General features: G+C 59.6%; 1 protein-coding gene across 2 annotated transcripts; it reads left to right on the plus strand.

Annotated features, from left to right (window-relative positions):
- Positions 1–633: 633 nt before the first annotated feature.
- FLII (FLII actin remodeling protein) lies at positions 634–15428 on the plus strand. Of its 2 annotated transcripts, none has more exons than XM_058703754.1 (30): positions 634–776; positions 2458–2568; positions 2877–2948; positions 4151–4231; positions 4535–4620; positions 4747–4908; positions 5203–5306; positions 7130–7305; positions 7400–7557; positions 8377–8461; positions 8877–9024; positions 9196–9332; positions 9531–9743; positions 10041–10220; positions 10871–10953; positions 11087–11161; positions 11384–11467; positions 11584–11755; positions 12300–12404; positions 12495–12686; positions 12874–13062; positions 13151–13290; positions 13398–13647; positions 13794–13948; positions 14064–14124; positions 14210–14338; positions 14422–14528; positions 14622–14727; positions 14846–14911; positions 14996–15428. In XM_058703754.1, the coding sequence occupies exons 1-30, from the start codon at positions 714–716 to the stop codon at positions 15128–15130; spliced, it is 3825 nt and encodes a 1274-aa protein (XP_058559737.1). In that variant the 5' UTR covers positions 634–713; the 3' UTR covers positions 15131–15428. The 2 variants fall into 2 exon arrangements, with proteins under 2 accessions (XP_058559737.1, XP_058559738.1); XM_058703755.1 differs by having other exon boundaries at positions 9199–9332.
- Positions 15429–15492: the final 64 nt, after the last annotated feature.

Consider the following 15492-nt stretch of genomic DNA (forward strand, 5'->3'; position numbering starts at 1 on the left):
GTGCCGGCTGGTGGGGGAGTAAGGAAATAGATAAGGGTGGGTGTTGACTCTAAGTGGGAATAATAATAATGTGCCACTTACTGAGTGCCTGCTGTATGCTCCAAGCTACAGTTTATTTGTTCCTGGAGACAACCTTAGGAAGCATTTCACAGGTGAGAAAACTGAGGCCAGGAGCAGGCCTGGGGTTTTCCTTGAGTCCTAGGTCCCAAGGACCCAGGCGTCATGCTACCATTGGTCGCCATGCAGGGCCCAGTGCGGGGATAGAAGCTCCCAGGTCTCTGCGTCCCTGGGGCCTCGGTCTATAATCTCTCCAGAGGTCATGGCCAACACCAGCTGACGCAGCAGCCCAAGGGACAGTGCCTGGACCTGCAGGGCCTGTGACACCCCTCCCCCCACCATAAGTCGCTGGAATTTAGCCTGGGGGTTATGAAGCCTTCGGGAGCACAGGGGGAGCCCGGACTTTTCGAGGCCTCTCGGGTTAGCGAACAGACGGGGAAACTGAGGCCCAGAGAGGTCTAACGCAGAGTGGGCGGGCCCGGCGCTTCCCCGTGGCGCGCCGCGTGCGCGGGCAGGCGAGGGGCGCGGCCCGGGCTCCGCCTGCCCGCGGGCCCGGGCGAGGGCGGGTTAAAAGGGCGGAGCCAGCGTTGGCCCAGCCCGCGGCTCGCCCCGCTGCCCCCCCGCGCCCGGTACGGCCCCGCAGCAAGAGCGGCGCCATGGAGGCCACCGGGGTGCTGCCGTTCGTGCGCGGCGTGGACCTCAGCGGCAACGACTTCAAGGTGAGCCGGCCGGGCGTGGGGCCGGGCCTCCCTCCAGGCCGTCTCTTCCGCCCGGGCCCGCGCCGGTCTCTGCTTCCTGTCCCGCCCGCCTCCGGGCCCCGCGCCGCCCAGGACTGAGGACGGCCCGGGGTGGGGCTCCCCCCGGGCCTCGGGACCTTGCCGGGAACGGACCCCCGACGCCTCAGCTCAGGGCCCGCACGGGAAGAGCGAGGCCGGCCTGGGCCTGACGGACGCTTGGGGGCGGAGTCACGCCGGGGAGTGGTCTGGGGGCCCCCACCCCGCGTCCCAGACCGGGCGTCTGGGCCCCGCCAGGGCCGGAGAGTGGCCTGGGGGGCTGCGAGCCTCCGCTCCCGCCTCCCCGGCCCTCCTTCCCCGCCCCTCTGAGGTCATACGCCCAAGCCAGGCCCTGACTCATGGCCGGCTACCGGCTGTCGGCTGGCTGTCGGGGGCGGGTCTGGAGCACACTCATCACTGCCCTGTCCCTGCCACCGCCACCCCATCCTGTGTGGTCTTGGGCAAGTCACTTCCCCTCTCAGAGTCTGGGTTTTGTCATCCGGTGAAGGGACTGTAATGTAGACGCATGGATTAGTTGGTGTGGAGACTGTCAGGCTGATGTGCAAGGCCTTGGGGTGGCTGCTGTCTGAGCAGCTGCTGGACTGGTAGACTAGGGCCTCAAGGAACTGGAGCCCAGCCTTCCAGCCAGTTGCTGGGTGAGGGGGTTCTAGGGGGTCCAGAATGAGGTGGGCAGTGCTGGTGACCAGAGGAGTGGGAGGAAGAGCTGGCCCAGCACAGGAGGGGTCAGTGAGCAAGCAGACTGACGCTGGGGTCAGTGTCGTGTCAGCCTGGATCTTCAGCACTGGGGGGGCCCAGGCTTTGACTAAGGTTGGGTTAGACCAGGGCTGAGGAGGCTGGCGGGTCCTTCCTGCATTTACCCACATGTACACATACCTTTGACCCAGGGCCCAGGCGGCCACACCACTTTCCTCAGTCCCCATCCCTAGTGTCCTCACCTGAGGTCTCCATTGTCCTCTCCAGACTGGGAGAGTCTGAGTCACCAACTGAGAATGTGGCTCTAGGGGAATGGGGACACCAGCCCAGGGCGCTGAAGGCACGTGATGCCTCAGACTGCCTGCCATAAAGGCTAGGGGTACTGAGGCAGGCATTCGAATGTGGGGAACGAAGACATGAACAAGGCCTTGCACAGGGGGTTGGACCTTGGCAATGGCTTGTATGCCGATGGCAGGTTGGGGCACAGTCAGGGCCTTGTTGGAGCCTTAGGAGTCCCCCCATCTCTGGCGGCCTAGGTAGGGCCTGGAATGGCAGGCAAAGGTATTTGAGCCAAGCTAACCACACAACTGAGCACTGGGATGTCCCCTGGAACAAGCCAGTTCCGTCCTGGCCCTTTGAGGGCTCGGAATCCAACAAGAGATCTTAGGCCAATAGCCATCCTGATAATTAGTCGGTCCTAACACTTTTATCATGAGGAGCTCTTATTAGCCCTGTTACATTGATGAGGAAGTTGAGGCACAGAGTGGCAAAGTGACTTGTCCAGGGTCACACAGCTGGTGAGAGGTGGCTCTGTTGCTCTCCCAAGGCTCCCATGCAAACGGGGGGACACAGAGGGTGGTGGAGCAGGGGCGCCCGTCATCCCAATCAATCTCACCATGACACATACCCCCAGGGCGGCTACTTTCCTGAGAATGTCAAGGCCATGACCAGTCTGCGATGGCTGAAGCTGAACCGCACGGGCCTCTGCTACCTCCCAGAGGAGTTGGCAGCCCTGCAGAAGCTGGTAAGGGGCTCTGGGCAGTCAGGGAGGGTCCCTGTGGATTGGGCTGGGCCAGGTGGGCAAGCCTGCACAGAAGGCAGTCGACATAGAGGAAGATGCTGACAGCCATGAGATGGAGTGAGCACCCTGTGTTGGGAGGTATGCAAGAAAAGGCCGCCATGGGAGGGAGGGAGGGTGGGAGGCTGCAAGGGGTGGGCTGAACGTGTGTGGCTGAGGACCCCCTGGATGGTACAAGGTTCTGGTGGCAGTAGGGGGACTCTGTAGACACCTTACCCACACTGCTGAGCCTCTGCTCCCCCGTCCTGGCCCAGGAGCACTTGTCTGTGAGTCACAACAACCTGACCACGCTTCACGGGGAGCTGTCCAGCCTGCCGTCACTGAGGGTGAGTGCTGCCAGAGGCCATCGAGCTTGGGGGCTGGGGCCAGAGTCCAGCCAGTGGCGTGAGGGCAGGGCCAGACCCCAGGCTGGACCGGCACCTCTGCCCATCCTGTGTCAGACTCGGGGACCTGTTCCTAAAGGGGAAAGGACGTCGTAATCCGCTACATTAAGTAATGCATGGGGGGGAAGAAATGTAAAAAACCCAAACTCCCACCCATTTTAGACAAATACAGTGAGAACAGTTGATACCAGCCAAGCACTGTTCCAACTCTTCCCTAATGGGTTTTTTTTCATATCGTCCTGACCTTCGCCAAGTTCACAGATGCAGACACTTGGCCACAGAGCCAGGTCACTTGCCCGAGGCTGAGGTCACTCGGCCAGGCAGGGGGAGAGCTGGGGTAGAGTGCGGTTTGGTCAGAGCGGTCCTCTCGCCCCTCTGCTCTCCGTGGAGCCTCTGACGTCCCAGAACGTCAGGTCCCCATCCAGACCCTTCGGGCCTCGGTGAGGGTTTTTTCTGTCCAAGGCCAGAGCCCTGAGCTGTTAAGAGTACAGCCCCTGGACTTGGGCTGCCTGAGTTCTAATCTGGGCCCTGCCACTTCCTGGCTGCATGACCTTGGACGAGGCCCCTTCCGTATTCTGGGGAGGGTTCCGTGGGTGACGCTGGGAAGGGGCAGTGTGGTGCTGCACAGACACGAAGGCTGAAGGAGAATTGGTCGCAGCCGGGTTGTGGCGTCGCGGCACAGTTCTCTGGCCTGTTCTCTCTCCCCCTCAGACTTTCTCTGCATGTCTGTAGATGAGGTTTCAGCCCCGAGAGGAGGAAAACAGACTTGCTCTCAGTCCACACTCTGATTTCTCTTTGGTCCAGCCCCCTTCCTCTGCCCTAGACACTCTGCCTCAGAGCTACGCATTTATCTCGCTCTCTGGACTTGGGAAGAAGAGGGATTGTTCAGTCAAAAGGGTTCCCTGAGCATGCTGTACTGGGCTCCAGGGCACACTTGAGCTGGGGCTTTGAAGCGTGCATAGGAGCTCATCAAGGGGGGCTAGGAAGAACTCTCCAGGGAGAGGGACTATGAGCAAAAGTCAGGGTGGGACGGCACTTGAGCCTGGCCTCTGGTGGGTTTCCTGGGGAGGTGTCCTTCCCTGATCTCTCTGCTGCTTCCTGGGGGTGGAAGCCAGGAATCATGGACTCTCATGGTGTATCCCCAGGCCATTGTGGCTCGAGCCAACAGCCTGAAGAATTCCGGAGTCCCCGATGACATCTTCAAGCTGGATGATCTCTCGGTTCTGGTCAGTGGCTACCCACCCACCTGGTGCCTGTGTTGGCCCACCAGTCAGTTCTCCTCTGTTAGAGCGGTCTCCTCAGCCGCTGTTACACCGTTTTATAGATGGAGAAACTGAGGCTTTAGAGTGCCTTGCCTGAGCTCATTCACGGAGTCAGATCCCTAACCTGGGCACCCTTCCTCTCGGGGTTCTGACTGTCTGCTTTTGGCCCCGAAAGCTCCTCAGCCACTCCTTCCTCAGTCCCCCATCTGACCCCCAAGGCTGGCCCGTGTTTAACACCCCTGACCTGGCCTCGCCCGTTCTACACAGGACTTGAGCTACAACCAGCTGACGGAATGCCCACGGGAGCTGGAGAACGCCAAGAACATGCTGGTGCTGAACCTCAGCCATAACAGGTGCCTGTCGGCTGGGGTGGGGGGGGGCAGAGTCTGGGGGGGGACTGCAACACGGGTTGCATCCATCCAGGAGGGGTACGTCTGGCCCTGACGGCCCCTGCCTGCCCCACCCCTACCCACCCGCAGCATCGACACCATCCCCAACCAGCTCTTCATCAACCTCACTGACCTGCTGTACCTGGACCTCAGCGAGAACCGTCTAGAAAGCTTGCCCCCACAGATGCGCCGCCTCGTGCACCTGCAGACACTGGTGCTCAATGGGAACCCGCTGCTGCACGCACAGCTCCGGTGGGCGCCTCCTCAGACCACGCCCCACCCCCGAACCCACCCTGGGGAATCTGGCCTCGTCCCTCAACTCCCCCGTAGCCCTGGCCCTCCCTGCTTCGGGCCCCCACCACATCCCTGCCCCTCCTGTGTGGGCTGGGCCCCTCAGGCCCCATCTTTCCTAAGTATCAGGTCCTACCTCAGTCCTGAGTCCTGTCTACCCCACCCTGCAGCCGCCCTTGACCTCGTCTTCTGAGACCCTCTCAGCCCCGTGCGCTCGGGCCTGCCCCCGGCCTGACCACCCACGTCTCCCTGCAGGCAGCTCCCAGCTCTGACGGCCCTGCAGACCCTGCACCTGAGGAGCACCCAGCGCACCCAGAGCAACCTCCCCACCAGCCTGGAGGGCCTGAGCAACCTCGCAGGTTGGCAGTCCCTGGGTGATCTCGGGCTCTCGTCCCCTCGGGTCCCTTGCTTCCTTGCTCCCTTATGGAGGAAGGAAGGGATAGATCCTGCTTGTCTGCCCACCTGCCGGAGGGCAAAGGACGCGGTTATGTTAATGAGTAGTTCTTTCCTTACCGTGACAGCTAGTGGTAACGCCAAATTATGAGCACTGGCTTTTTTTTTTTTTTTTCCCTTTTAATTTACATCCGAGTTAGCTAGCTTATAGTGCAACAGTGATTCCAGGAGTAGATTCCTTAATGCCCCTTCCCCATTTAGCCCATCCCCCCTCCCACAACCCCTCCTGTAACCCTCTGTTTGTTCTCTGTATGTAAGAGTCTCTTATGTTTTGTTCCCCTCCCTGTTTTTATATTATTTTTCCTTCCCTTTCCTTATGTTCATCTGTTTTGTTTCTTAAAAGTCCTCATATGAGTGAAGTCCTATGATATTTGCCTTTCTCCGACTAATTTCGCTTAGCAAAATACTCTCTGTTTCCATCCACATTGTTGCAAATGGCAGGATTTCATTCTTTTTGATTGCCAAGTAATATTCCATTCTATATATATATATATATATATATATATATATATATATATATATACTGCATCTTCTTTATCCATTCATCCGTCAATGGACATTTGGGCTCTTTCCATACTTTGGCTATTGTCGATAGCGCTGCTGTAAATATCGGGGTGCCTGTGTCCCTTGAATCAGCATCTTTGTATCCTTTGGATAAATACCTAGTAGTGCAGTTGCTGGGTCACAGGTAGTTCTATTTTTAGTTTTTTGACCAACCTCCATACTGTTTTCCAGAGTGGCCCCACCAGTTCTCATTCCCACCAGCAATGCAAAGGAGATCCTCTCTCTCCGTATCCTCGCCAACATCTGTTGTTGCCTGAGTTGTTAATGTTTGCCATTCTGACAGGTGTGAGGTGGTATCTCAGTGTGGTTTTGATTTGTATTTCCCTGATGATGAGTGATGTTGAGTATTTTTTCATGTGTCGGTTGGCCATCTGGATGTCTTTGGAGAAGTGTCTATTCGTGTCTTTTGCCCATTTCTTTGCTGGGTTATTTGTTTTTTGGGTGTTGAGTTTGAGAAGTTCTTTATAGATTTTGGATACTAACTCTTTATCTGATATGTCATTTGCAAATACCTTCTCCCATTCTGTCGGTTGCCTTTTAGTTTTGCTGATTGTTTCCTTTGCTGTGCATAAGCTTTTTATCTTGATGTGGTCCCAATAGTTCAGTTTTGCTTTTGTTTCCCTTGCCTCCGGAGATGTGTTGAGTAAGAAGTTGCTGCGGCCAAGGTCAAAGAGGTTGTTGCCTGTTTTCTCCTCGAGCATTTCGATGGCTTCCTGTCTTACATTTAGGTCTCTCATCCATTTTGGGTTTATTTTTGTGTGTGGTGTTAAGAAAGTGGTCCAGGTTCATTCTCCTGCATGTCGCTGTCCAGTTTTCCCGACGCCACTTGCTGAAGAGACTGTCTTTATTCCATCGGATATTCTTTCCTGCTTTGTCAACTATCCATTGGATATTAGTCGGCCATACATTTGTAGGTCCATTTTGGGCTTCTCTGTTCTGTTCCATTGATCTGAGTGTCTGTTTTTGTGCCAGTAACAAGCACTGGCTTTATGGCTAGACTCAGCGGTGTGAGGAAGTCTTTCCACATGTGAGGCTCAGAGAGGTTAAGTCACTGGCTTCAGGCCGCAGAGCCTGGAGGCAGTGGAGGTGGGGCTCACATTAGGGCTGGCTGCCCCTGGAGCGGGCTGCGGGGGCCCCAGCTGATGCACCCCACTCCACACCCCAGACGTGGACCTCTCCTGCAACGACCTGACGCGGGTGCCCGAGTGCCTGTACACCCTCCCCAGCCTGCGCCGCCTCAACCTCAGCAGCAACCAGATCTCGGAGCTGTCCCTGTGCATTGACCAGTGGGTGCACGTGGAGACCTTGAACCTGTCCCGCAACCAGCTGACCTCGCTGCCCGTACGTCCGGGCCTAGGGTGGGGAGAGGGAAGGCTGCCGAGCCGCCCTGGCTCCCGCCCCTGACTCCCGCCCCCCGCCCGTGTCTCCCCTCTAGTCAGCCATCTGCAAACTGACCAAGCTGAAGAAGCTGTACCTGAACTCCAACAAGCTGGATTTCGATGGGCTGCCCTCGGGCATCGGCAAGCTGGCCAACCTAGAGGAGTTCATGGCCGCCAACAACAACCTGGAGCTGATCCCTGAAAGCCTGTGCAGGTGCCGGGGCGAGTGGGGGCGGGGAGACTTATGGCACAGAAAACCCCAGATTCGTAGTCAGAGCCCCCCCTGCAATCTCTGCCCATCATGCAACACGGATGGGTTAACTTGGCCTTGTGGGTCAAGACCCACGTCCTGTGCCAGCATGAGTTTGGTCTGTCTCCTTCTGGAGGTCACTGTGTCCGCTGGCATGGCCTCCTCAACACTCTGAGAAGTCCTTCAGGCAGAGAACAGAGGACCCCTCAGCAGCTTCCAAGCTAATTTGAGGACAGAGTACGGTTTGGTTTGGTTTTTTTTTTTTTTTAAGTATATTTGTTTATTTTTCAAGAGAGAGGAAGAGAGCACCAGTAGGGGAGAGAGCAGAGAGGGAGAGAGAATCCCAAACAGGTTCCATGCTGTCAGTGTGGAGCCTGATGTGGGGCTCCGTCTCACAAACTGTGAGGTCATGACCTGAGCTGAAATCAAGAGCCAGACGCTTCACCGACCGAGCCACCCACGCGTCCCTGAGAATGATTTTTAGTGTCCTGTTGGTCACGTGCAGGAGCCTTTAACTCTGCAGAGGGCCTCTTTGAAAACTGCTGTTGCGTAGAAGCCACTAGAAGATCTTCCCCGTCACGTAGCTTGAGGAGACTCCAGTCCCACTTGCTTTAGCCTTTCCTGCCTCTCTCGGCCTGTTTAAACCCAGTGGTTTCGTAACTAGCTGGGCTACTCAGTGCCTCTGGTCTCACCCGGCTCCCCGTCTCTGGGTCCTGGAAGTTTCCCTGCCTCCCCTGCAACCTCCTCTGTCACCTCCCTGAGGCTCCGGCTCTGTCCTCACAGGTGCACAAAGCTGAGGAAACTCGTCCTGAACAAGAACCGCCTGGTGACCCTCCCAGAGGCCATCCACTTCTTGACGGAGATCGAGGTCTGGGCGGGCCGGGGCCAGTGCCAAGAGGGGCCTGATGGGGAGGGTGGAGGTGCAGACAGACACCCCCTCAGGAAAGAGCACACAAAGCAGTGTCACTGGGGTGGGGACACCCAGCAGAGGCCCCCTGGAGCGGCGGCAGGGCCACAGTTGGGAGAAGGTGAACCGCATCCCGTGTCCGTCCGTCCCGTGCTTGATGGCATCGTTTTAGCCCCGTGACCAGCCTGCAAGGTCCCGTTTCACAGATGGGAAAGCCAAAGCCCACAAGGGGCGGCCGCAGAGCTGGGATGAGAAAGAACCCCAGCCCCCGCCCTGGACCTCTCCGCACTAGCAGCTGCCGAGAGCGACAGACAGGGGTGGGCGTGACGGGGCAGTGGATCTCAGGCCCACCACCTCTGCTCACCCCGCGAGGCAGGTCCTGGACGTGCGGGAGAACCCCAGCTTGGTCATGCCTCCCAAGCCCGCTGACCGTGCTGCCGAGTGGTACAACATCGACTTCTCGCTGCAGAACCAGCTGCGGCTGGCAGGTGCCTCCCCTGCCACGGTGGCTGCGGCAGCAGCTGGTAAGCAGAGGAGGTCGGGCTGGTCTGGGAGCCCGGGGCATGCTTCTGCCGGCCTCAGCTTATCCATCTGCAAATTGGGTGGGACACACATAGCTTCTGGATCCTGCGAGATGGGGCTGGCCCCTGGTTGGCTGGGTGCCCGAGGGCCCAGCTATTTACTCCTCCCCTAAGCAGTAAGTGGGCCCAAGGACCCCCTGGCTCGCAAGATGCGGCTGCGGAGGCGCAAGGACTCAGCCCAGGATGACCAGGCTAAGCAGGTGCTGAAGGGCATGTCGGACGTGGCCCAGGAGAAGAACAAAAAACAGGAGGTAAGCCAGGTCAGAGCCTGGGAGGGGACAGGTGTCCCTGGGCTCTTCTCAAGACAGACTGTGTGACCCAGACCAAGAGGGAGAGTGGGTCCTGGGTAGAGAGGACAACCCATGCAAAGGCCCTGAGGTGGGTAGCAAATAGAGATCTGCCTGAGTGACTGTGACGAGGCAAGCCATGCCTTGTGACCGTGACCCCAGGAAAGTACTGACGCGCGAGCCCCTGGGGGCAAGGCACGGCGCTGGGACCAGAGCCTGGAGAAGCCGCGCCTTGACTACTCTGAGTTCTTCACGGAGGACGTGGGCCAGCTGCCGGGCCTCACCATCTGGCAGATCGAGAACTTCGTGCCTGTGCTGGTGGAGGAAGCCTTCCATGGCAAGTTCTATGAGGCTGACTGCTACATTGTACTCAAGGTGAGAGTTGGGCGTGTTGTTGGGGGTTAGCCCCCCCCCCCCCCCCCCCCGTAACCTTATCTTAGATGGCTCAGGGCCCCCAGCTCCACAGTTTTGTTCCTTGAGGCAAGCTGGGAGGGGGAGGGCTTTGCAGAGCAGGTGGGGTGGGGATGTCCTAGGCAGAGGTGTGACAGCTCAGCCCACCGTGGGAGTGGGGAGTCTGTGGCCGCTAGAGTGGCCTTTGGGGGGGTGAGCTGGGAAGCCAGGACACCTTGGCCAGGGCTGACACGGCCTATGCTGCCCGCTGCCCCCCACCAGACCTTTCTGGATGACAGTGGCTCACTGAACTGGGAGATCTACTACTGGATCGGCGGGGAGTCCACGCTGGACAAGAAGGCCTGTTCTGCCATCCATGCCGTGAACCTGCGTAACTATCTTGGTGCCGAGTGTCGCACCGTGCGGGAGGAGATGGGCGATGAGAGCGAGGAGTTCCTGCAGGTGCCAGCCAGCCAGAGGGCGGGGCCTTGGGTGGGGTGGGGCCGGGAAGTGGGCGCGGCCACAGGCTGAGGGCGGGCCAAGACCTCTGGCTCACCCTGCCGACCCAGAGGTGTTAGGGGTGGAGACCGAAGGCAGTCAGGGGAACTGGGTGAGGCCAGAGGTGGGGAGCCTGGGCCGGAGGCCAAGAGAGAGCTGGGGAGCTGGGGCCGATAGCGCCAAGGAGGCGGGGCCACGCGCAGGACCCCGAGTCAGAGAGCAGGGTTAGCAAGCTGTGCTGTCCTTTCGGCCAGCTGGCTACGTGGAGATGCCCATACACACGACGCTTTACTCCGCTCTCTTCCGTGAACCTGCTTGGTCCTGTGCCCTGACACGCGCGTATCTAGACATGCTGTGTGCGGCTAAACCTTAACAAGAGTGAACGCACCACGAACACATAGTTTTGTAGCTGGTAACGTTGAAATAACGAGTTTACGTTTATAGACACAGATCGTGTTCTTCTTTGTTGTTGTTTTGTTGAACTTCATCACGGATCTGTGGCACTTGATGCAGGGACGGGCAACTCTGCCCCCCCTGACAGGAGGTATTTGAAGGAGGGCCGGGGGGCGGGGGGGATAGCTCAGTGACAAGGGACCACACCCTCACACACACAGGTGTTTGACAACGACATCTCCTACATCGAGGGAGGAACAGCCAGTGGCTTCTACACTGTGGAGGACACACACTATGTCACCAGGTGAGGGGGTGTGTGGGTGGGTGGCACTAACCTGGACTCAGCTGGGAAGGGTTGGGGGAGAGGGTGTTAGGGCTAAATCGGCCCCTTCGTGTCCCTACCTCCCACCCCCTGGTCACTCTTGCTCTGCTGCCAGGATGTACCGTGTGTATGGGAAAAAGAACATCAAGTTGGAACCTGTACCTCTCAAGGGGGCTTCCCTGGATCCAAGGTAGGCCCCCATGACCTGAGGTGGGAGTGCTTGAGCCCAGACCTCCTCCCCACTAGTGGGGGGCAGATTTGGGTTTTAGAAGAGGCCTTCCAGCAATCCTTTTGACCCCTGTCTTATCGAGTTTCGTGGTACCCACAGGGGCATAAACCCCATAAGGAGGGATTGGGGCCGGGTCTAGGGCATGAGGGCAGTTGCTGCCCACGTTCTGCCCCTCCCATCCAGGTTTGTTTTCCTGCTGGATCGAGGGCTGGACATTTACGTGTGGCGGGGGGCCCAGGCCACACTGAGTAGCACCACCAAGGCCAGGTACGAGGACTACGCCCTGCTGGGACATGGTGGGGAGTCTTCTGCAAAGACCGACTGCCACCTCTAAGAAGGGGCACAGGACTCACCAAGGGCTTTGCACACCACTCCCCCTCCAGGCTCTTTGCAGAGAAAATTAACAAGAACGAGCGAAAAGGGAAGGCAGAGATCACACTGCTGGTACAAGGTCAGGAGTCCCCAGAGTTCTGGGAGGCGCTGGGCGGGGAGCCCTCTGAGATCAAGAAGCATGTGCCTGATGACTTCTGGCCACCTCAGCCCAAGCTGTATAAGGTGAGCTGTGGTGCTGGGTGCAGGGCTGGCCTGACTTCCTGAGCCTCGCACCACTGTGGTGGCTGTGGACTTGGGTGGGGAGAGGGTGCCACCTTCTGGACAGGAAATAGCCAGAGCAAAGGTCTAGAGGCTCTGAGTGAGGCCGTGAGAAACAGTGTTAGGGTGTGTGTTTCCAGGAAGGTGGGGCTAGAGAGAGGCTGCAAAGTGCCTGGGTTCCAGGGCTGAGAACCTGGCCTTAATTCTGCAGGTGACAGGAAGCCCGTGGGGGTTTTGCAAGCAAGAAAAGGACGAGTTAGAAGATTAGAAAAGACAGTGAGGACCTGGAGAGGGTTGGCAGGGAAAGCACCATTTAAAAGCCCTTCCACTGATAGAATGCCCTTAAAACACTGGTGGAGGGAGGAAACTAAGGTCCAAAGAGGAGCAGGCAATGGTCCTGAGCACCCACAACAGGGCAGAGGCCAGACTCCAAAGCAGGGGGCTGCTGGTGGGTTGGGCTCCTTCCCCCAGACCCTTCCCTGCCACGCCCACCTGTTCATCCTGCCAGGTGGGCTTGGGCCTGGGCTATCTGGAGCTGCCACAGATCAACTACAAGCTCTCTGTGGAACATAAGACACGTCCCAAGGTGGAACTGATGCCGAGGATGCGGCTGGTAAGACACACAGAGGGAGGAGGGCGAGGGAGCCAGGACCCCTCCGTGGTGGTGGCGCATCAGCATTGACCTCCAGCCTTTGCCCCGCAGCTGCAGAGCCTGCTGGACACGCGCTGCGTGTACATCCTGGACTGTTGGTCGGACGTGTTCATCTGGCTGGGCCGCAAGTCCCCGCGCCTGGTGCGCGCCGCCGCCCTCAAGCTGGGCCAGGAGCTGTGCGGGATGTTGCACAGGCCGCGGCACGCCACCGTCAGCCGCAGCCTGGAGGGCACGGAGGCGCAGGTGCGTGTGTACCTCTCTGGCGGCCTCTAACCGGCTATCCTGCCAGGCCCCGCCCCTCCGGCCACCAGGCCCCGCCTTCATTTCTAGACCACACCCCGCTTTTCCGGACCCCGCCCCCAAGCCACCCGACCTCTGCCTTAACCGCATCAGACCCCCACTCCAGCTGGTGTTGTCATCCCTTTGGCAGGTGTTCAAGGCCAAGTTCAAGAACTGGGACGACGTGTTGACAGTGGACTACACGCGCAACGCAGAGGCCGTGCTGCAGGGCCCGGGACTCACCGGGAAAGTGAAGCGCGACGCGGAGAAGAAAGAGCAGATGAAGGCTGACCTCACCGCGCTGTTCCTGCCCAGGCAGCCGCCCATGGCACTGGCGGAGGTGGGGGCGGGGCCCTGGGGGCGGGGCGGGGGAGGACTTGGCCCAGGACCTGCCCTGCCCGGTGGTGACTGGCGGCCGTGGCCTGCAGGCCGAGCAGCTGATGGAGGAGTGGAACGAGGACCTGGACGGCATGGAGGGTTTTGTGCTCGAGGGCAAGAAGTTCGCGAGGCTGCCGGAGGAGGAGTTTGGCCACTTCTACACGCAGGACTGCTACGTCTTCCTCTGCAGGTGCCAACGCGGCGCGCCTCGGTCGCCCGGCCCCTCCCCTGGGGCTAGGGGCCTCGAGCCCCCGCCTGCCGCTCTCTGACCCCCCCCCCCCCCCACCCACCCCCCAGGTACTGGGTCCCCGTGGAGTACGAGGAGGAGGAGGAGGAGAAGAAGGAAGAGAAGGAGGAGGAGAGAGCAGGGGCGGAGGGCAAAGAAGGCGAGGAAGCCGCGGCTGAGGCAGAGGAGAAGCAGCCGGAGGAGGACTTCCAGTGCATCGTGTACTTCTGGCAGGGCCGGGAAGCCTCCAACATGGGCTGGCTCACCTTCACCTTCAGCCTGCAGAAGAAGTTCGAGAGCCTCTTCCCCGGCAAGCTAGAGGTAGGTCTGTCACGCCCACCCCAGCTCCAGCCACCCCCCACCCCCACCCCTGCACCTCCTGAGAGGGACTCAGACCCAGGGGAGGCTTGGCCTGAGGGGCAGGGTGGGGGTCCAAGGAGCTGCCCTTAACATCTCCACACCCCCAGGTGGTCCGCATGACACAGCAGCAGGAGAACCCCAAGTTCCTGTCCCATTTCAAGAGAAAGTTCATCATCCACCGTGGCAAGAGGAAGGCGGCTCAGGGTGCCCTGCAGCCCAGCCTCTACCAGATTCGCACCAATGGCAGCGCCCTCTGCACCCGGTGCCTGGCCCGGGCAGGGGGAGGGGGGCGCCGGGGGTGGGACTGGGAGCACAGGGTGGGCAGACGGGGGTCAGTGGCCAGCCGCGCCTCCCTGCTGACCCCTCCCACTCCCCAGGTGCATCCAGATCAACACAGACTCCAGCCTCCTCAACTCCGAGTTCTGCTTTATCCTCAAGGTGGGTTGTGGGTGCCGCCAGCACTGTGGCTCAGGGTGGTGGGTTGTAGGCGGGACCTGACTTGAACCCCCTGCACGCTCCCCAGGTTCCCTTTGAGAGCGAAGACAACCAGGGCATCGTATACGCGTGGGTGGGCCGGGCTGCGGACCCGGACGAGGCCAAGCTTGCGGAAGATATCCTGAACACCATGTTTGACGCCTCCTATAGCAAGCAGGTGACCAGGGCGGGTGGCAGGTGGGCAGGCGGTCGTGTGAGGGCCGACAGGGGACCTGGGCCAGACAGACGCTTTCCCCACAGGTCATCAACGAAGGTGAGGAGCCCGAGAACTTTTTTTGGGTGGGCATCGGGGCACAGAAGCCTTATGATGGTGACGCCGAATACATGAAGCACACTCGGCTCTTCCGGTGAGGCCAGAGCCCATACCTCTCCCCGCGCTCCCTCCTCAGTCCTGGCAGGCTCCTGCGACCCTCAGCCTCTCCCTGACCCTTGACTTCCAGGTGCTCCAATGAGAAGGGCTACTTCGCCGTGACCGAGAAGTGCTCTGATTTCTGCCAAGATGACCTGGCGGATGATGATATCATGCTGCTAGACAATGGCCAAGAAGTGAGCCCCCTGCCCCCCCGCCCATTCAAGGGGCCTACCCGCTGGTAGATGGGAACCCGGGGCTGGAATGGGGGTACTCTCAGGTCCCGTGAGACCACCTGTCCTGCTGTCCCCACAGGTCTACATGTGGGTGGGGACCCAGACGAGCCAGGTGGAGATCAAGCTGAGTCTGAAGGCCTGCCAGGTGAGTCGGTGGTGGGGGGGGCCGGGGCTGGGCCTGGCGGTCCCGGTGCACCGCCCAAGACTCACACCTTCTCCTGTCGGTCAGGTGTACATCCAGCACATGCGATCCAAGGAGCACGAGAAGACCCGCCGCCTGCGCCTGGTCCGTAAGGGCAACGAGCAGCACGCCTTCACTCGCTGCTTCCACGCCTGGAGCACCTTCCGCGAGGCCCTGGCCTAGGGTGGCCATCACCCGCCTGCAGTGCCCCCGCCGCGACCCCACGCCAGGGCGAGGAAGGGCCTCTGTCCGTCCACTGCCTGCCAGCAGAGGCAGCCCCCGCTCCAGCCACCACCCCCAGCGCCACAGTCCCCAGCGCCACAGTCCCAGCAGCACCGACGGGGAGACCCTGACCGGTGCCCTCAGGCGTCTGGGCACCTGGAGTCCCTCCCTCCTGAGCTCCTGTGTGACGCCTCCTCCCCACCAGGGATAAAGCAGGTGTGGCTGCCTTTTAAGAGATATTAAATGCTTTTATTTTCAATATTAAAAATCAGTATTTTTAATATTAAAACAGCGCTAATTTTAACAAAATGACAGGAAAAAAA

The sequence above is a fragment of the Neofelis nebulosa genome, chromosome 16 (genome assembly GCF_028018385.1).
Source record: "Neofelis nebulosa isolate mNeoNeb1 chromosome 16, mNeoNeb1.pri, whole genome shotgun sequence".
NCBI classification, from domain to species: domain Eukaryota; kingdom Metazoa; phylum Chordata; class Mammalia; order Carnivora; family Felidae; genus Neofelis; species Neofelis nebulosa.

Excerpts from the sequence above, each read along its gene's own strand:
- FLII (XM_058703754.1), top strand. The coding sequence starts at position 714 with ATGGAGGCCACCGGGGTGCTGCCGTTCGTGCGCGGCGTGGACCTCAGC. Across the intron at positions 9,744-10,040 it reads ACTGCTACATTGTACTCAAG|ACCTTTCTGGATGACAGTGG; the intron begins GTGAGAGTTGGG and ends GCCCCCCACCAG. Across the intron at positions 14,339-14,421 it reads ACGCCTCCTATAGCAAGCAG|GTCATCAACGAAGGTGAGGA; the intron begins GTGACCAGGGCG and ends CTTTCCCCACAG.